Source organism: Staurois parvus, unplaced genomic scaffold (assembly GCF_062004578.1).
Source record: "Staurois parvus isolate SC_StPar_1 unplaced genomic scaffold, SC_StPar_1.0 ptg000047l, whole genome shotgun sequence".
In the NCBI taxonomy this organism is placed as follows: Eukaryota; Metazoa; Chordata; class Amphibia; order Anura; family Ranidae; genus Staurois; species Staurois parvus.
In genome coordinates this window covers 1,407,084-1,429,609 of record NW_028317843.1, presented here as the reverse complement: position 1 = coordinate 1,429,609, position 22,526 = coordinate 1,407,084, and the positions used below count along the sequence as shown (strand labels likewise).

Sequence of the window (22,526 nt, the reverse complement as noted above, 5' to 3'; positions counted from 1 at the left end):
TTAGATGCCAAATTATGCAAAAGGAGACACCATAATGACAGCTGGTGGTTTTCCTCTGTGGGAATCCTGGACAGGAGGTCCGTTGTATGAAGAAAACAACGCTCTCACCTTCTTTTTAAAGATATTCTTTCTTTTGATGGTACTATATATTAAACATAATTTATATAAAATCTGTTTACATGAACAGATTTATAAAATTTTAAAAATGAATGGTTAGATGCATTAAAAGGCACGTCTCGTTCTTTCAGGCAAAAACTCTATTGTAAAGCAAGAGCAAAAAGATTACAATTTGTAAATGGTGCCTATTATAGTGCAGACCTACTGAAAACATTAGATAAATAGAATGCTATGTTTAGGTAAGAATTCAGTAAGCAATTGTACATAATTATAGAGTTTATAGGCACCATAAGCATAGTTTTAATATTTCTTACTGGATACAATGGACATTTTAAAAACCAGGACAAGTACAATAAAGCAATTCTCACAATCATAAAAGCAATTGTTTGGCAGTAAAGTACTTACTTCCATCAAGTGCTTAAATTAGAACCTAAGTCAACCGGCTTTAAGGTTAATCCAGACAGTAGTAACGATGTATTGTGATGTCTATCATAACAATTATTAAGTGTTCTTGCATGGCAAGACCACTTACTGTTATCTCACATATATATTCTTATTATTATAGCCAAATTTACCACCCTAACTCCTCCCACAGTTTTTACACTACATAGACAGTAATATACCGAAATTGTGGATTGTTCCCGATTGGTGTGCTATTACTTTGTGGAACGTTTCGCCAAATGGTTCACAAAATATCGACGTTTTTTGTGGTGAAATTGGTCCCATAAGAATGAATGGCGGAATGTTCAAAACTAGAGTGTGAGCTGACAAAAGCTAGAGTGTGAGCTGAAAAATCAGGACATGATTTCTAAACTGCCATCACTTCCTCATTTTCAAGCCCACCTACACAAATCTTATATCAAAACATTCAGCTATCCCTGCTGCCACTAACAATGCCCACGGCTAAGCCACAGTCCTGATAGTTTTCACAATATGACCATTTGTTTGCAACTCACGCCGCCCATTGACATTCATTGAAACTCCACCCAGTTACTCCGCCCACTCCAGTTGTAGACTACTGGTGGAGGCAAGAACACTTCACACAATTTCCCCAGAAATTGTAGCTTTTCTAGTTGTAAATATAACACTATACTTAGGCTAAACCCCTGGTTTAAAATAAACCCTCTGCTTCAGCACTAAAGCTAATCTGGACTCTCTGATAAAGATACGTGAGCGGTGCAAAAACCGCCTGCTCATGTCTATCTGCTTGTATAACAAAATTAGAAAGATTTCTGGTTGCGCGGTAGAACTGTAATACTTTCAACTTGAATCAGCTAATTCAAATTAAGCAGTACTACCATCTTCAAAATCACCAAAGATCAAGGTTTTTTTTTTGGTTTTTTTTTGGGGGGGGGGGTCACTTTGGGTTGAGAGCTTTAAAGATTCCAGGATCATGAAATCTGGTATTTTAGGGTTTCAAGGTTTCAGGTTGCAGTAGTGGATGAACAATTTTCTTTTTTTAAGGTGAGTTCTTTGCAAATCGATCCTGTGAGGAATTACTGGATAGCAGGCAATAATTAATATTTATAAATGAATATCTTCACTAGTCTGTGAATATTTGATATGTAACATGCTTTTAGGGCACACAGTGCACATCAGTGATATAGCATGAAGTGCCATCCAATGTGCTGTGGAAAAAATTACAACATACTGCATTTTTTTCACATTGCAGGAGACATCACACCTCTATTGTTGTGTGAATAGGGCGCATAGAAAAAAGTTGCTTATCCAGTGCAGAAAAAAGCAGGTCACCAAACTAAGTGTGATGAAACGCTAATGAGAACTTGAACTGTGGAAGCTGTGCCCCAATAGAAGCAAGCAGATGGCAACCAATTAATGTCACCGCTATTGTCTATATGCTCATTACAGCTGATATTTTCTGCATTACTGGCTCAGCCTGACTTGTTTTGCAGTTTGTCAGTCATGTCAGAGCAGAGCTTATGAATGATGAACTCGTGGCCAGTGGGCGAATATTAAAAGAGCAAGGTCCTCCCACTGAAAGATATAAGGCACTTAACACATGTGGGGGAATATTAAAGAAGCAGCAGGAGAAACAAAGGAAGCACAAATCTACGGAACAAAAGGAGCATGAGCAGGGAGATCCTTGCAATGTAGGTATTCAGGTACAGCTTTCTCTCAAGCAAGAAAAACAATGTACAGTAAGTACATTACCAAATCACATTCTAAATTTCATGAGAGTAGATGATACCACACTGTAGATATCCTGCCATTGTGCTCACGGCATTGTAGTGCCTAGGCACAGGAAGTTTTTCAGGAGGAATTCAAGACAAAAAGTACATTTTTCAGGGTCATGCATAGGTATAATTAAAATGTGGATATGTTTCCTATTGGACAATAAATCTTTACTATTATTTTTCTCAGGTCCACTTTAAAAGTTTGAAATAATAAAAAAAAAAAGTTAAATCCTGGAAAAGCATTACTAATATTTGTAGGTCTTTTTTTGAACAAAATCTGTTTGCTTAATTTACAGATAAGGTAATACAGGAAAAAAAAGTTTTACTATGTTAGCAAACTGCTTGCTTGCAGATTTGGCCTAATGAAACTAATTATGCAAAAGATTACTCTCAATCAATATGTATTAAACAGGTTAACAGTAATTAGAAGTGTAAATTAACTGTCTTTAACATCTGGACATCCCATCACAAATGCAGATGATGCTGAATGAGCTTAATCAATCACCCGACCTTTCACATGGACGTTCAATGACATGAATGATACCTGTCTTCTATAATAGCTGTCTAAGAACATGATGACAGTTGTTTGCTGTTTGTTCCTTTCTGCAACATCAATACACATTTGAATTTCAAACTGTGGGTCTAGTCTTAAAGTTGGTAAAATGCATTAGGCATTTAAATATCATGTCCATCAAAAACTAGAATGATACTGGACACCTGCATTATAAGAAACATGTTTGCTAATTATATTCCTCTGAAACCCTTTTGGTGAGATTTAGAGATGTGCTCAGTGTACACAGCTGTGAACGGGGCTGTTTGCAATTAACCGTAGGGGACTCAGTGAGGATCCATGTGAATAGGTGTGGGCAAAAAGCCCCATGGAAAGCAATGGGAGCCTGACAGCACCCTCAGCTATTTCTGGCTGTTCAGATTGTAATTGTTCATGCAGAAAATACCTGAGGAGGATCTGCCCTGGATTCAGAGACTAGCCAAATGTTGATCTATGTATGGGCACAGTGGTTGTAAAGAAGTCGATCTGCCAATCAGCTTCTGTACAACAACCCTGTCTGATTTTCTCCTCTCAATCAGTGCTGCAAGCTATAGTCCGCAATGCTGATCAGTGTATTCTGATAGCAGGGAAGTCTTCCTACTGTCAGAATATAGTGACTTATTTCATCTTTGCAAAGTATCAGTATCAAGCCACTACAGGGTACATTGATGTATATGTTGAGCAGTCAGCTTGGGCAAACAACTTGGAATGTGTTATTTTCATATGAACTATATATACAATATAGACTGCTGAGAGGGGGTTGAGGTTAGCTTTGATGAAGAGGGCACTGCCCTTAAATTAAAACTCGTAAGTTACGTCCCTGTGGATGGGCACCATTTAAGCACTGGAACTGGATTAATTTAATGCTTGCAGTTGTTTCCCTTTTTGAGCAAATCCAATAAATTGGATTTGATTTATTTCTTTATAATAAAGAGTCTTACAAAAATGCGCTAGGCTGGTGCACCCTCCCTCTTTGTCTTTGTTTCACCTGGAATGTGTATTCTTTTTCTACTATTTTCAGAGTCACCATTAAAAAAAATAAATAAAAGCAAAGCCACCATGAAATAGAAGACTTTTATACTTACTTTTCCAGTGGGTTGAACCCATGGGTAAACCCATGCTCATATGAAAAGCTCTATGTGTCACTGTTATCCCAGTCTGTTGAATAGTGTGTCCTTTGCCAATCACTATGATTCCTCCAACCAGTCAGTAAGTTACAGTACTGAGGTAGTGACTGATGGGAGGAACCAAAGAGTCCAGTAGTGAACTTGCTACCCGACATACCCAGGAAGGTCAGATTTGTTTTGGGCCACAGAGCTCTCCAAGAGAACAAAGATTCCAACAATCTTTCATCAAAGTGTGTCACTAGCACTTCATAAAGCTTAAAAGTGCCAATGTATTGGATCACATGTTATAATGAACAGTTTTGTCGCTGCTGCATAGCCTTTTAAGCAGAAAACAGAGATAGTTCTACTCACTGCCCACCCAACAGGGTGGTGTCATCTTTTAAAAAGTGCCTTTACTTTATTTTTTAATTCAGTTTAACTCCCACAACATTCAATAAACCCTTGTTGTTTGAGATATTAATTGTCTGTGAATAGGGAGAAATCAGTCAGGCACATCCACCGTGCTGTGTTCCAGAACAGATGCTCAGATTACAAATATAATTAAAATATAAATTTAAATATTAAAACACACTGACATTTTTATTTTCATAAACTTTTGTCTAGGGATCTTACATTTAAAAAAAAGTAGTACAATCCTAGTCCAAATCCTAGAATTTGGTTTTCTGTCATTTTGCATAGGCCAGCCAAAAAGAGCCATTGACATCAGCTGTTCAAAAGTTTGCATTTACATGCAATAATATAGAAATTAAGTGTCCTATCTGGTGATGTAGACAGAAATGATTACTTGTCATGCCTTTGTTGAATGAATGTTTCATCTACATACTTTAATTAGATCTTGCTCTTAACTGCCATCATCCTGTGCCAAATGGTTTAGTATATTACACTGGATAATCTTCACATGCATTCATAATGGAATGAGAATTGTGGATTTGGTTCACATCCCAAACTTATTAGGTAAGCTTCAAGGGCATCTGAAAGGAATGTCTTTACAAAGGCAAGTGATTTTTTTCCAAGACAAAAAACCAAACACAAGACAGCTTTTCATTACACATCCATTCTAACAAATTTGGCATCTAGAAGTTGTAAACCAAGGATTTAGGAAATCCAAAAGCTTGCACAGCCGAATGACTTATAAGGTTTCTGAAACATGATTTACTGCCCATGGCCATTGGCACCAAAGGGCCATATGCCAGGAATTCTGGAATATTTATAAGGAATGATTATGTACTTTTAATTCTCTCCAGAGTGGGACTATTTGGCTTTTCTCCAAACTCATTGTAAACTTAATGCTTCAATACCATAAACCTAAACCTAATGCTTCAATACCATAGAAGTTGCAGTTTTTTAAAGCTTCCACATGTTGACAAAAGATACACTTTTGAAACAATTATGAACAGGTTGAATGTGAATGTTGCTTCCTTACATATTACGAAGTTGTAACTGTCAGGATACTTTTTTTCATAAAAACATAACACCTTATATTTTACCCACTTCCCACCAGAAGGATGTACTTGTATGTCCTCGAGTTGAAGTGGTTATATTTGGGTCGAGGTTGTAGCTGCAGTCATGACCCCAGAATCAATATTTTCAGCCATTGATGCTGAATCATGTAAAAACAATCCAAGTGGCTTTAGAGCTGCTGGATCACTTTTACATGTGGTGGAAATGGTCCTCCCCATCTCCTTCCACTGCCTTTATTGACAAGAGTTAAGATAAGAATGCTGTATTTAATAGATTTAATCTTTCACTCCCTGCCTAATGTATATGTATGGCAGCAGGGAGAGTTTGTTTAATTCCTACATGCCACACGTACGTGTGGACTGACCATTTGGAAACTCGGGCACTGCCCGAAGGCCCGGGGTCAGTAGGGGGCCACATGAGATGCCCCGGTACCTTTTTCATAGGCTTTTTTGAGTTTGGGCAAGGACACAGGGGTCCCATGATCCCTAATGCCCGGGGGCCCCAAGAGTTGTCAGTCCGCCCCTGTACGTGACCATGGTGCACTGCTGTTTTGTGCTGAGAGTGAGCTCATTGCATGCTCTCAGCACACTGACCAATCTGTCAACAAGAGTTTTATGAATGGTAGCTGGTGGGAGGTTCTCCCAATCATGTGAGTGGCTGTGACAGCCAATAACAGTTGTCAAATTAGGAATGTTGGCAAAAAATATCGGCCTCCATTGTTTTACATGAAAAATATGTTTTCAAAAAGGTTATCACTTTCTCCCCAGACAAATGACTGCGCAATTGTCATAAAATTAGGATTTCTGTATTTTTTTTGGAAACTTATTTTTGAAAATGCATGCAGAAAACTGACAAGCATTGTAACACTTTTGGATAAGATATCTAAACTCAAAAACAAAAATGTAATATATAACAGCTTACCAGTCCTTACATGTGGTGGGTGCATTACCATTAGTTTTATTTAGGTTAAGAACATTTTCTGCAAGTACAGAAAAATACATGTTGCCAGTAATTCATTGTTCTTGTTAGGTCGTGGGCACTAAACTGAAATCTCAGACAATATATTCAGCTTTGCCAGCTATCTTCTATGTGCTACAAAACACATCCTCTCTGTATTAGAGATGAGAAGAAGACGAAGCATTTGTAGTCTAACACAGGAGAGCTGCCTAGGGTGATAATTCTTCTCTTCCAAAGATATAAAGCAGTAAGACACTTAAGGGTATATTTACTAAAGCTGGTTCAGTCAGAATCTTTGTGCACTTCTGCAAAGAAACCAATCAGCTTCCAGGTTTCATTGCTGAAGGTTAATTGAACGAGCTGAGGTTAGAAGCTGATTGGCTACCATGCACAGCTGCACCAGACTCTGACCGAACCAGCTTTAGTAAATAAACCCCTTAGGCTAAGTTCACACTAGCTTTGTAAGCAGGCGTTTTGCAGGCGTTTGAGGGGCATTTTTAATGCTCCTCAAACGCCTATTAATATTATACACATGGCAGTACAGAGTGCTATTCACACTGAAGCGTTAGCATCGCATTGGGGCAACATTGATGCCTCATGTCCAGTCAGGAGGAGTTGAAGCCTTTCAACGCCTCCCATTCAAGTCTATGGTGATGCTCCTCAAACGCCTGGTAGGCATTTGCGGGGCGTTTGCGAGGCGTTTGAGTGGCGTTAATACAATTAACTTTATTATAGGCATTTGTGGTGTGGTTTTAACTCTTAGAAAACGTCTATGAAATGCCTCAAAAACATGCATAAGGCATTTGGGGAGCATTTGAGGAGTGTTAAGAATGCTAACGCCTGTCAAACGCTATAAGGGCGTTTGGGAAGAAGTCAAGTGTGAACAAGCCCTTACTGTCCTAGGATGATAATGTTTCTACTATTCAGAAACAATACAGTGAGTGAGTTTTGTCATTGTAAGGCAAGTAGTCTGCTACTGTAAATATCACCAGAGGAGAATAAAAGGAAGAAAAGCATGATAAAAGAAAATTAACAAATCACCCATCATCCAAGAACTGGTAACATAAAATATATTACATCTTTGTTTTTGGATTTTAGATACCCTTTCAAATTTTATCGATTTTATGGATTATTAGAGGACAATAAAAAAATTAGGCAATATTTATGTGCAAGCACATTTTGCTATCCATCTGAAAGTGTTTTACCATTTTAGCTAAAGTGGGGTACACACTATGAGAAAATCAGACAACAGCTGTCCGATTTTCCAGGAAGGTGCGTATCATGATGTAACCAACAATGGTATTAACTTGTACAAAATTTCCTAAACTACAAAGGCAAACGTTCTTTCTTGTATAGGATTTAATTATTCGTTGCCACCTTCTTCCGGGTCATTATTTGCTTTTGATCATGCACATTTTTTTCTATTTGATTATTTCTGTACAATTACTGTACACATTGAACAAACATTGGACATTAAGTTTACGTATAATAAAAATGTTCTAGCTTGCACCTTCATTTTTTTTTTTGCCTGAACAGTCGGAATCCGCTGTTGAAAGGACTATACTGATCAGATAATGGACTGAACGTTCCATGTATGGAAATTTCTACTGATTTTTTTATAGTGTTAGCTTAAGTTAAGTTAAACAATCTAAACATTCCTTGAAGTAGAGGAGGAGATTATTTACCCCAAACTAATATTTAGCAATAGAACTGGTCACAGAATTAGAATTTAGCTTTAAAGACATGAGTCATGCAATCAGATATCATCATAATGAAAGATGGCAAAGCAGACACCAAAGATTGCTTCAAGGATATCTGCCATGTGGAAGCAAAAAAAAAAAAAGAAAGAAATCTCATCTGATGCCCTCTGATCTCTTTTGATCCCCCAGGTCCATTTACAGACCTCTTGGAATGGGACATTTTAACAACCCAAACCACAGTAATTCCTAAATTTTATGTATTCTCAAAAATCTCTAGGGATCTAAAGATTTTTTTAAATATTATTCAATCATTCCATCATGCTTCTTCTCTAATATTTATAGCTTGGGCCCGCTCCAGATTTGAATAACATAAAAAACTAAATGTATAACAAAGCCATGTTTCTTCAGTTGGAATTCACTAAAGGCTTTTGATCAACTCAATTGATATGATGCATCAAGTATGCTTCTGGATTTTTATGCTGTTATTTTATGAAGTTATTTTAAATGTAGGAGCTGTTAACACATGCTACAGTGACCTGCATTTTACTGCACTGGATGAACACAGGTCACAGCGAGGACACATAGAAAACAACTGTTTATGTGTTCTATCCACACCAAAACTCTGGTGTCATGTGCAGTGCAGTGTGTTGCGTTAAATATAATCAATACAATGCAAATCTATTGAGGAAAAAAAAAGTTTTTTATTAGTTTGGCCTTTACAAGGACCCATAGCAAATTAATGTACATAAAATGCATTAATGCAAATCAACACACATCAAAACGTGTGTTAATACACACAAAAATGCATGCCAATGGAGGGCAATGCATATCCATTTTTCAAGCATTTTCATGCATTTTAATGCACATTTATGTGTGAGCAGGCTCTTCTAGAAGGAACCTTCTAGAGAAAATAGCAGCAATAGCTTGTGAAAGAAGCATGTTTATACTCACCTATCTGGAAACCAATGAATTGAAATTTGCTTTCTTAAAAAGCTGCCACTGCTGATATTTTCCAACATGTCATGTGTGGTGAATAGCTTGTCCCCTCACTGGCCTCTATAATTTCTCCCCTGCCACCAACCCATACATCACTGCAAGGCACAGTGGTGATGTAGGAGGATGGGGTTCACACTATTGTACAGATCCTCAAGTATGGAATAATATTGTCTACAGGAGAGCCTCAAGAAAGCAAAGTTTAACCCTTTGAGGACCGTAAGATTTTGGAACGCCAAAAGAATCAATTTTTTTTGTTTTTAAAGTTCGTACACTTCAGTTGCTGTAACTAAGCCATTTCATGAAATAATTGGCAAAAAGCTAGATCCATTTGTTGTTTGTTGATAAGAACTAATATTTTGACTCAAACCAAAAAAAAAAAAAAGAGTTTTAAGTTTTTAATCAGATGATACACGCAATTAAAAACATGGGACAAATACGTCCCTTGGTCCTCAAAGGGTTAACCACATCCACCAACCGATAGGTAAGTTTAGTTTATGTTTACATTACACTGGAATAGCAGGATTGCTCACAAGATTTTAAGGTGTGGCAAGAAACCAAGGGTGTCCTGGGATACCAGAGCTGTTCCTTGTTGAAAACTGGGGGAGATAAAGGGAGTTACAGTGGTGGCAAGAATAAAAGCAGAAAAACAGCCATTTCTAGGACTATGTTGAGGATCCCCAGGTTGAGAAGTACAAATACATTTAGAGCCTCAGAAATATTGGTTTAAATGTTTGAGGTGAGCACAAAGGCTAACGGATTCTGTAGGGTTGTAGACTACAAGATCACACATTTCATTTCATGCCCAACGGTTGTTGGTTTTGTTGTTTTATGTGAGAAATACTATTTGTGTATAAACTGCTTTTTTCACCTATATCATGGCATATTGGAAATACTGTATATTTATAGACTTATTATAACATCATATTACACATTTACCAACATACATGTAATGAGTTTCCCAAGCTAAATATTATTATCTGAAGCTTGAAATCTGTCCTGATTTGCTACTATTCATATCTGCCCTATGAGGCCCTCTCCAGCCAGGGGCAATTCATGTTCAAAGGTTTAGGAATAACTCTTAAATATATATACATTGACTACTGCAATAGCTTTAGAAATCACATATTCATAACTGTTGTAAACTTTCCAATAAACAGAAGGAAGTCTCTTGAATGGCCTTTATCGGTGGCTTCCTGGACTCTGGTTAATTGCCTACAACTGGCAGAAGAACTAGAAACAGAGGGATGAAGCCTATTAAGGGTGAAGATTTCTTTAAACCAAAAAAAAAAACTTAAATGCTCAAGGAACTAACACCTTACCCATAAAAAGTTGAATAGGTGATAAGAACAATTATGGGTCAAGTACAAATCCCTAACAGCATTACCCCTATGAAGCTTTAGTCTTGTATGGACACTTTTTTTTACCATTTCAATCTGTTTATATAATTTTTTTCAAGAAAAGTTATAAGAGAATTCTCATTATGACACAAAGACTAAACACACTGAAAGAAAAATGCATCTCAACTCTAAAGAATATCATGACAGTGCTCTTTATTTGTGCTCCTGTTGGAACACCAGCTGTGCTAATGTCGTATATCATATTAAAAGGATTCGGCAGTATGAACTGCAGCCCCTGCATGAAAATTATATACAGCACAAGACTTTATTGTATGGCAATCAACCAAGGTCTAGACAGAATAGCTTTCATGTATTAAGAGCACAGTCATATAAAAAAATCAATTTAGAGAAAATAAAAATACTTTTCTCTATACATAGCTAACTGATCCAGAAAATGATTATCACAAAGGAGAATGGAAAGCGTAAGGAACTGAAGCAAGAGGAGCAACACAAAAAACAGACAAATTATATTTTCAGAAAGAGGTCAGTAGTCTCAGCATTTATGTTTTTCGCATGACAGGTATAGTAAGTCACTACTAACTAGCAAATCTGAGTGTTGCAGAATTTGCTTTAAGTACTTGCACTAACAATACTCAAAACATTTTTTTGCATAATGTTAGAAAGCATTGTCAACTTGGAAGTGTGGGTATACTAAATCTGCAGAAAGTGAAGCTGCACAAGGGCCCCCTTTGGACATATCATGTCATTTATTTAAAGGTGGATCAAGCAGGTTCTGGGTCCCACACCTGCTGTTATGTAAAAACTGCTCACTTACATCTAGGGCAGTGGAAGGTATTCTCTATGATGACCATAAGTGAGTTAAGAGTATTCAAAATGTTACTCTTCATATTGCAGTATCTATCTATCTATCTATCTATCTATCTATCTATCTATCTATCAATGAATAATTTGAATTGGGGCAGTAGTTTAAAGGGGGGCCCAAAATTGTTCTTTCACAGAGGCCCTTTGGTGACAGTGCGGGTTATTCACTTAAGGCAAATAGACTACTCACTTTACAGGGACGTTTTCTCCAGAATTTAGTGAATGTTGTTTTTTTCTTCATGTTTTTGGGTATTCTTTGCAAAATGTAATTTCAACACATACTAAGCACTGTGAAAAAAAATCCCTTGCAAAGCACAACTTTCCTTACAAAGTGAACAGCTTATTTGCCTTTAGTAAATCACCCCCCTCCCCATGCCTTGATAAGTGGTTGTTTTCACATTTGAGAAATACAGCCAAGGTACAACCTGTAAAAACTCAAAATGGCAGACTATGCCTACTTGCACTGAATTCAGTACAAATGTGCAAATCAGAGTTGGAGGAATAGGTTGGAGAATGCAATAATTCAATGACTCTTTACAAGGCGCTGCTGTGTCCCAGGATAAACACCTCCTGTAAAAGGGTTAAAGATATACACAGAATGATTTTTTTTTTCAAATGTTTAACCGCCACCCATATAAAGAAATTACGGCGGGTGGTGGCTCTCTCGTTCTGGGAGGATGTTATATGATGTCCTCCCACTATAACTGCGCATGTGCACCACCGGGGTGCGCACGGCGATTGTTGGTGCGGATCACCGATCACAGTAAAGAGCCCATGACACAGGCTCTGTCATGTGATCAGCTGTGTTTATTCACAGCTGATCGCATGTAAACAGGATCAGTGTAGCCCCATTAGTGCCACCTGTCAGTGCCCATCAATGCCACATACCAGTGCCCATCAATGCCACATACCAGTGCCCATTAGTGCATATCAATGCCAAATATCAGTGCCTACCAGTGCACGTCAATACCACATATCAGTATCCATCACAGCTGCCTTTCAGCTCCAACTGTCAGTGCTAGTCAGTGCTGCCTATCAGTGCCCATCAGTGCCGCCTACCAGTTGCAATCAGTGCCGCCTAACAGTTGCGATCAGTGCCGCATATCAGTGCTTCCTATCAGTGCCCCTCAGTGCTGCCTATCAGTGCCATATATGAGTGCTGCCTTTCAGTGCCCATTAGGGATGCCTGTCAATGTCCATCAGTGCCACCTATCAGTGCCGCCTATCAATACCCATCAGTGCAGCCTATCAGTGCCCATCATTGTAGCCTCATCAGCGAACATCAGTGAAGGAGAAAAAATACTTATTTACAAAATTTTATAACAGAAACTAAAAAAAAACCTTTTTTTTTCAAAATTTCAGTCTTTTGTTAGTTTGTTTAGCAAAAAAAAAAACAGTGGTGGTTAAATACCACCAAAAGAAAGCTCTATATGTCTAAAAAAAAATACAAATTTTGTTTGGGTGCAGTGTTGCATGACTGTGCAATTGTCATTCAAAGTGTGACAGCACTGAAAGCTGAAAATTGGCCTGGGCAGGAAAAGGGTAAAAGTGCTCAGTAGGCAAGTGGTTAATCAGATCTGAGATTTTTTTTTCACTGGTCACACATATCTTTCTGTGCTCTATTGGTTTCATCAAAAATATTTTAATAAAATATTTTATTTAACTGTCAAGAAACAAAAAAATCTATGCATGTTACAAATAATTTAAATTCTAGATTGAATAAAAAAATAAAAGACTACATTTAGAAAAATACTCTAAATATTAAAAATTTTAATTTTTCTGACATAACCAACTGCTGTCTCTTTCAATTGATTAGGAGATGGAAAAGAATTCAGATGCAGGTCTATGTTCTTATGTAATTATGGATGGGCAGACTGAGTGGACTGTAATATATGCTGGCATCATCAGTTCTAGATAATAAGAGCTGTTAGTTGCAATGCAGTTTGGTAGTAAGACCTGCTAACCATAGCCGACACATGGAGGGGGAATCCCGCTGTGCTACAATATAGCTGCACTCACAAAAGCTCTGCAGTCTGTATAGAGCCCTTTAACACTTTGTACATTTCTACAAAACAGAAGTTGGTGTTTTCCTTTGGTTTTAAAGTCACAATAGCACCTATACTGTGCTAATTACAGTTTACAAACCAGTTCTAGAGCTGGTAATCTTCTAATCCTTGATGGGAAAAGATTCCCTGCTTGATACATACTGTATTGTCTCACTGGCTACATTTTTTAAGGGGAGAGCTTTTTTTATTAGTTCACATCTTAAAACCAAAAACAGACAGGATTAATTAGGTGTTCTTTGTGTATATTTATATTAAAATTCTGTAATTTGCATAGGGATTCTTTAAAGTAGACATAAACCCTAACTAAATGATTTTCCATTCACTAAAGCACTGTGTATCCTAAACATTTCCTATGCTATACATAAAATATTTTTTTAGAATTTTTTTTCTTTTGTGTCTATATCCATGTGCACACTGGTGACTGCAGTACATCATTTCTTAGAGCTGGCTTCCTTAATATTAAAAATGGGACATGTCTGCATAATGAGTATTAGCATGCTTGCTTGCACTGGAAGAGCATGGAACACAGTGACAACACAAGAACATAACTAAAAGCCAGGAGCAGAGCATTGTCACCATATAACAGGACATGAAGAAGTGCCTTCATAGTTGGTTCAACAGCTATTATTTTAAGGGAAGATGAAAATTTACAAATATTGACATTCCTTGTAAAATTACATTAACCTCCCTGGCGGTATTCCTGAGTGTAGCTCGGGGTAAAGTTTCAGTACCAAAAGCGGTAACCCCGAGCTATACTCGGGCTTACCATGCGGCGTTGCTCAGGGATTCCCTGCAGCACTTACCTTGTCCTTCGCTCCTGTGACGTGTCCATTGCAGCGTCCCTGGCCATCTCCTCCGGCCGATGCCGGCATCTGGCTTCCGTGTTCTGGTCCCTGTGACGTCGGGACGTACGGGCACCGGAACCGGCAGCAAATTTTAAAGTTTAAAAAAATGCCATTTTTTTTAAAATGATTATTACATAGCAAAACATTGCTGTTTCAAAGCATTTCACATACATTTTGTCCCTACTGCGTTGTCCTGTGCCCTGCCTGCATTTTGACTGTTCTTTCTGCCTGGAAACTGGGAAATGTCCATGGCATCCAAAAAGCGTCTCTTTAGGTCAAAATCGGTTTTAGACCGGCTAGAGAACAGCGATAGTAAATTAGAACCACTTGCAGAATTGAGTGATAATGATTTGTGGGAAAATTTGTCATCAGACACTGAAAACGATTCTGCGACTTTTCTCAGCGATGTGTGAACTTGGCGCTATATTTAAAATTTTAATGCTTTTGGTTTGATTATATTATTGAATTAAATTTATTATTATATTATTATTTTTTATGATTATTTATTAAATTATAATTTATGATTTCATGTTTCAAGTTTTATCATATCTGGAATGTTTACTAGACTCTTGTTCGGACAGATTTCAGTGAGTTATTCCTAAAAATTACAGGCCTACAATAAAAAAAGTACTTATTTCCATGCAAAATAATGGTACCGCTTTCAGCACCAAAAATCTGAAATAATCATACCGCCAGGGAGGTTATAGCAATAAAGCTTATATGATATTTTGGTGATTGGGTTTACACATCAGCCATAACTACATGACCACTGGCAAGTAAAGTGACTTTACATTACAATAGCATCTGCAAGTGGGTGGGATATATTTGAAGCAAGTGAACAGGTTGCCCCTGAAATTGATGTGCTGAAGGCAGAAATAATGGGCAAATGTAAGAATTTGAGTGATTTTGACAAGGGCCACATTGTAATGGCTAGGTGACTGGGCCAGAGCAATTCCAAAACTGCAGCTTATGTGGAATTTTCCTGGTCTGCAGTGATCAGGACCTACCGAAAGTGGTCCAAGGAAGGAAAATAGGTGCAACGGCAACAGGGTCATGGACTGCCAAGGCTCCCTGATGCATGTGGGGAGCAAAGGCTGTCTAGTTCAATCCAACAGCAGAGCTACTGTAGTTCAAATTTCTGGTATTAATAGATATATGTCAGAACATTCTGCCCATCACAGCTTGTTGTTTATGGTGCTGGGTAGCCACAGACCAATCAAGGTACCCATGCCGACTCATGTCCACAACGCAAAGTGACTACAATGGGCATGTGAGCATCAGAACAAGACCACTGAGCAATAGAAGATTCTGGCCTGTTCTGATGAGTTCATAAATGGTTTGAAGAACACAACAACAAGTCTGACGTGTTAATTTGGCTTTCAAATCCTCTATATCGCCTCTATATTGCAATCTAACCAAACATCTGTGGGTGTGCTGAAAAAACAAGTCTGACCCATAAAGGACCCACCTCACAACTTACATAACTTAAAGGATCGGCTACTGATGGCCTAATGCCAGAAACCATAGCATACCTTCAGACATCTAGTGGAGTCCATGCCTCAAAAGGTTATGGTGGGTGGTCATAATATTATGCCTGATTATTGATGCATGGTAGGATTGTAAACATTACAAAATAAATTATCTGGAAATTTCCATAATAAATATAACCAAAACTAAAATAGAGTCATCTGTAAATTTATAAAAAAAAATGCTATCAAAATATGGATGAGTAGGTGAGGCAATGTGATGTTTATCCCAAATTTCATACCTAAGTAACCAATCAAGGTAGATTGAATCTGAGCAGAAAGTTGAAAATGAAAATTGAATGCAGGAAGATATATACATGAGAAAACATCTATTCTGGTTAATATTAGTCAACGTGACACATTTGGAAGTAAATGCCTTGATACAATGATATGTAGGAGGCATTCAGTCATAGAGCATGATGAGGTGCTGTGGTGGAAGAATGAGTCACTGTTAGTGAAAGATCTCTCAGATTTGTGATATTGCAGCTTGTGGGTGACAGTAATGCAGTTTCACAATACGAATCAGTTGTTGAGCTTTTTATATTTAAGTGATGCAAAATGATGACATTGGGAACAAAAACATAACTTAGTAGTGCTGCCAAATCCATTTAAATCCATTTAATTATGGACACACATGAATTACTCAGGTTCTGTGGATGGCTAAGTCCAGGTTAAGGAGTGATTTTAGTGTTCCCTTTGGCTGTATAATAATTTTTGCAGGCAATGTCAACTTATTCTATTTTTTAAAAGTGACCCTGGCAGTCTTTTAAAAATGTCCTGTAGGAAGTTCCCTCTAAGAGAAGAGCTTTTATAGCCACCTCCCAGGAAACCCAAGTCTCTAATCTTTCTCGGTTCATGAGCTGCAATCTCTGTCAGGCTCTTCAGCATTCAGCACTATTGGAAGTCTGTGTCCCCTGCCATTTACTTTGACTCTTATTTCTAATCTGTACATACATAAATGTTATGTCCTGTAGTTGCATAGCTGCCTCCAGGTGAGCCTGCTCTCTGTTTATACATTGCTATATAGTTTAGAGCTAGGGATCACACTTATTAGAGATACCTTGATGAGGCAGTGTGGCTTCCACAAATATTTGAAAATGTATGGAACTTGGAACTAAAATCTGTTTGTAATCTGAGTAGTTGAAACAGGTTAGTTAGTCTTTCTTTCCTTTTTTAAATGTGTCAGGGGTCTTTTGTTTTATTAATCACTTTGCCCATATGAACCTGTCCTTTTTTTTATTTTCAACAGTTCAGAGCAGCTGCCATTGTTGCTTTTTTGGTTTGGTGCTAATTTGTGATCTACCTCAGTTGTACGTCATCTCTTGACAACCATCGCCTTTTATATCTATGACAAAGTCTTTAAATCTTTTTTGTGATTTGCTCTAATACGGAGGTTTTATTATAAAAGGGTGACTTGCGGGGCATTCTTTTGCAAAAGAAAGAATTAGAGGAGAGTTTAAAATATAGCTACTGTATATCAGAAAAAAGGGCACCTACTTGCTTGGTGGAATTTCAAATCAGGAGGCACATTTTAGTTAACACCTTGTTTGCAACATATTTCATATTTATTAGAACAATTTTCTCTGTTACATTTTGGCCTAGTTATAAACAGATCCTATAAGCCTCAGGAGCTGAAAAGAGGACTAAAAAGATTTAGTATAATTATATGGTTAGCACTCCTATATTATCTCTTTATCCAAGCAAACAATTCTGTTTTTTCTTATCCCATATTGATTTTATTCTGTTTTGAGAAAACAACATCCGATGTGTATAAATTATTTTTGGTATGCAAAGCTTACCATGGCAGCTTGGTAATACTCTGTTCCACCCAGGTCTTCCGTCATCCCCCATGATACATGTAAGGGTAGAATATCCTTGCAGGACATAGCCAGCATCACAGTAGTAAGTAACAGTAGACCCAAGTTTATAATCCATGCCGAGTCTTGTGCCGTTCATTATATTACCAGGATCAAAACAAGATTCCCTTAATTTAGCTGTAAATAGAAAGATAGCAAAAAGCATCACACAAATGTAAACATTCCATGCAGAGAAAATGTCTGTGTGTATTTCTGATCGATATGCAATTAGAAGAACTCCATCATCTAGGAAACCACTGTGTTAAGATAGAAAATGCAATGACTTTGGATAATATGAATAAGCAATGCCTTAAGGATTCCCAGAGGCAGATGAAAGACCTTACAGAATCATTACTTTTCAAGCTTCATGCCATTTCCTGTTTTAATATAGAGGCCTCTGGTTTTTGCTTATCCAAGATTAAAGTTGATCCTCAGTCATCAGTCAAAAATTACTACCTAGATCCCCCCCTTCCTCCAGCATAGCAAGGGGTAACTGCTTTTCTATTATAGGGGGAAAGAAAAAGGAAGAAATATCTGATTCTGCATACTTTTTTCAGCTGATATACTTGTAAAAAGTAAATGCTTAATATCCTGCCACCTTCACAGCCAAATGCTGCTCTGTTCATGAGAACTTGCCCTCCTGAAGTAAGTGTGTCAATCTCATTGGTTCCCTGCAGTCCACACTGATTCCCTCTGACCTCCAAGCTACTAACATATTCATTTTTTTGTGGGGGACCTACCTATATATGTATAGAAGGGTAACTCTGGCTTTAGACATTACAAGTTTTTTCGACAATTTTAGAGTTTTGCAATTGTTCCAACTATGCCAATCTGCCTCCCACAGTTGTAATGGTTTCCCCCATTTTAGTGATGAAAATTTTAAATTGAACTGACATGGAAATAAATTAAAAATACCTTTTCCACTACAGTGGTTTTGACTGAAATCCATCACAATTTTTAATTATGGGCGGCTTGAAACTAGAAAGCAAGTAAAACCCTGGTTGACTGAATGATATGGTTGAAAGCTGATGGAAACTTCCAAAAATTTAAACCAAATTGTCAGGGTGTCTCAAGACATATGTCTTAATTTACCTTATTATAAAATGTGTGTTATGCAAAATATGTTTTGAATATAAGCGTGCAGAAAAGAACATATTTCCAATAATGAATCCATTCTATATTATAAGAAGGATGGTGGAAAACCCAGTCTGAAAAACAGCAAGCTGTACAAAGGCCAGATGGAAAGTAGAAAAATGTAAACATTGGTCAGAAAAATTGGTTTTCATGATAACTATGATTATACCACAGCATATTACATAATTTTATGCACTTCAAAATGAGCGCTTGAAATTAATTCATAATGTATCATTTAGGTCAATTATAAGAAACATGATAAACTTGTTAGGACAAGTAGCTTAAAAAGGAACTTCACCCTAAGAGGGAAATGCTGCTCTAAAACCTCCTTCCTTCCTCCTGTCCAACTTTTGGAGGTTTTTTTTTTTTTTTTTTCAGGAGCAGGTACCTAGTTTTATAACGTACCTGCTCCCTGTTCCACTCTGACTGCCTAGGCAATCATAGCAAAGTTCCCAACCCTCCATGCTCCCTTGCAACCTTCAGGAACATGTCACAGGTCCCAGGAGGCTGTAGGACTCAGCAGCATGGCTCACACATGCACAGTGGGAAGCCTGCTGTGAAGCTGCAAGGACTCACAGCCAGCTTCCTTTAGTAAACATGCCAATGCCAGGGTCCTGAAGACCAGAGAAGCAGCGGCCTAGGTGAGGACAATGCTGGATCCCTGTACAGGTCAGTTTTCTGCTTCATCTTCACTTTTCAAGTACAGGTTGGAGGAAGGATAAGACCTGTGTGTGTTACCTGAGGAATATCTAGACTGTAGCTGGTATCATTTTTGAAAATGAAGAACTATTGTTCGATTTACCTAGGCAAGCAAACATTGCAGCATTACTAAAAGTAAGTTTCCCTTAGAGAGTAAGCACTTATTCTACAAATGAACAAAATGCAAGTAGAAGTTATAATTGTAACATACGTACTGTAAATGCCATCTGAATAATTTTGAATATTATATGATCCATTGTAACATTAACTTTTTATTTATTCCCTTTTTGAGAAATAAGTCTCTATTACCTTTTAAATCATACACCTTAGGTATAGTATTGCTTTATTTTTTTAGCTTATATTACAAGTGTTTCAGTTACTGAAAGCTTCTAAATTTGCTTTATAGACTTATGTGATGCTCTAAGATGGAAAAGAGATTGTACATTCATATTTCAAGGCATATGGCCATCAGCGATGAGCCTGATTCAGCTTGGGTCAAACTATAAGCAACATTCAAAGAAAAACTGAAGGATGGGCTCACCCATCTGAATAATTTCCAATATTTATATAATATTTTCTAACATTAACATTTTTATATAATCACATTTTGGGAAATAATTCTCTATGACCTTTGAAATCATACACGTTAGGTATACTGTATGTATATTTTTTTATTTTGCATATATTAAATATATTAAAAATGTTTCAGTAACTGAAAGCTTCCAAATTTGTTTCATAGACCTATGTGTTGCTCTGAGACTAAAAATAGGTTGCACATTCATATTTCAAGGTATATGGCCATCAGTGATGAGCCTGGTCTAGCTTGGGTCAAACCAAAAGCAATGGTGAGAGAAGAACAGAAAGATGGGCTAACCCCTTTGTACTTCCATAATATCATACATTTTTATGAGCAAATCTATTGAGGGCATGAAGTTTGTTTCTGGGTCTCATCTAGGTAATGGTAAAAGCACCAAGATAAGATGTGAACTACCTGTAAATTATCTGTATACCCAACAAAAAAACAATACATCAGGAGAACGTATCTACCCTAGATGCAGCCTTTAACAGAAATGATTTGATGCAATGGAGGGAATAAACAACCAATCTGATTTGTCTCCTTTTTGATCTTGTTTTGGATACGTTTGATTGCACCATTATTGTGGGTGGTCACCTATCTTGTGCAACCAGTACAGGCTTTAATTATATTCTTCAAGAAGCCTTAAAAAAATGAATTATATGCCCATATAAACTACAGGAAAGAAGGCCCACATATGGAGGCAATGTCATATTTATTATTACATTTTATTAATAACATTAAATAAATAGTTTTAAATATCATATAGGTATAATACGTCACTTAAAGTGGCCTCTAAAGTAAATAAATTAGATAAGGTACATGTTGTATATTTTAAACTCACCTTTATATTCCAAATGAAAGCCAGTGAAACTAACAGATCCATCACTTCGAAAAGCCAAATGCATGTTGTTTGAACCACTTTCAATTCTTTCTGGTAACTTGCTGTCCTGAAAACTTCCAATCAGGGGACTATTGCCATCAGCGCCATCGTAAATATACAAGAAGTCATAATTAGGTTCAATGCTGAAGCTGTAAAAAAAAAAAAAAAGGGGCCATCTCTTAATAAATATATTGCCACATTAATTGCAAAATACTGTATTTAATAGGATGGTTTGAGCATTTAAAAGAAACACAAGCCAGAGGTTTTCAGCAGAACTTTTTAGATGGAGAGGCTTTTATCTCAGGATCTTAGCCATTTTTTCTAGCATTCTGTTTTGTTTTTTTTTCAGATTTTTACTTTTACGGTCAGAGACAGACATACAGGTTCCAGAGATAGAAAAAAAGAACTGCATCTGTCATATTTTTTTTATGTGGGGAATTGTTATAAAGCCCACATAGATAGCTGGAAACAATGTAACTTATAAGAGGCAGGGAGCACAGGACGTTTACAGTTCAAATGATTTCTGTCAGGATCAACAGTTCTTTTTTTTTCACAAATACAAAAAAAAAGACCTTCAATGGTTTATTTAGCTACTTCCCTACCAGGCCTATTTTGAAACTTGTGACATACATGTACAAATCAGCAATTTTTTTGTTTGTTAGAAAATTACTTTATATACAAACATTTTATATATATATATATATATATATATATATATATATATACATATTTTTTTATTTTTTTTATTTTTTGTAGAGGCCTTAGAAAATAAAATGATGGGTATTGCAATTTTTAGGTCACACAGTATTTGCGCAGTGGTTTTTCAAAGGCAAACTGTTTTAAGAATAATATATTTTGATTAATTTTAGTGAACAAAAACACAGTATATTGTAATACCCAATTTTTTGTTAAAATATAAAAGATGATATTATACCAAGTAAGCAGATACCTAACATGTCAAGCTTTAAAATCGTGTATGCCCATGGAATGGTGCCAGAATACGGTACCTAAAAATCTCCATAGGCAATGCTTTAAAAGCCTTGACGGGTTACCACTTTAGAGTTAGGTAGAAGTCAGGTTCTAGAATTATTGCTCCCACTCACGTGTGGTGCAATCACCATTTACATATGTGTGCAGGACTTACGTATGCATTCACATTTGTGTGTGAGCTTGGGGGGAATGGGGAGGTGCTTTAAATTGTGTTTTATTATTTATTTTGTTTAAAACTTTTTTTCTTCATATGTCTCTTTATATTTTTATCAACTTTATTGCTATCAGAAGAGATGAACAACATGTGATAGCATGGGCCATGACATGTCCTCTTTATGAAGAGTTATGGGGTCTATTAGGTCAAAAGTCTATCCTCTGGCCTCTAATGCAGCAGATCAGACACAAAATGTAGAAGAGTAGAAGTATGTAGAAATGATGGAGTGTCTGTCTAGCCACCTCATCACTTCTACATGAAAGAGCATCCCTGACTGAAAATTTTTCATCAGGCATCATCTCGGTACATCCACTTAAACCACAGGACATCATATGATGTCCATCCAATGGGAAGTGGTTAACAGGCCAAAAGGGGGCTTACAAAAGTAGTTTGTTATCAGGGTTTGAATCTACTTTT

At 37.0% G+C, this 22,526-nt stretch overlaps 1 protein-coding gene across 1 annotated transcript in view; it reads right to left on the bottom strand.

Annotated features, from left to right (window-relative positions):
• The window catches only part of CSMD3 (CUB and Sushi multiple domains 3), a 1,455,553-nt gene that overhangs the window by 503,954 nt on the left and 929,073 nt on the right, over positions 1 to 22,526 (bottom strand). Inside the window, exons 30-31 of the mRNA XM_089664334.1 lie at positions 20,867 to 21,054; positions 17,559 to 17,753 (exon numbers count right to left, since the gene is read on the bottom strand). Coding sequence (XP_089520460.1) covers positions 17,559 to 17,753; positions 20,867 to 21,054 — 383 coding nt within the window. The remainder of the gene's footprint in view (positions 1 to 17,558; positions 17,754 to 20,866; positions 21,055 to 22,526) is intronic.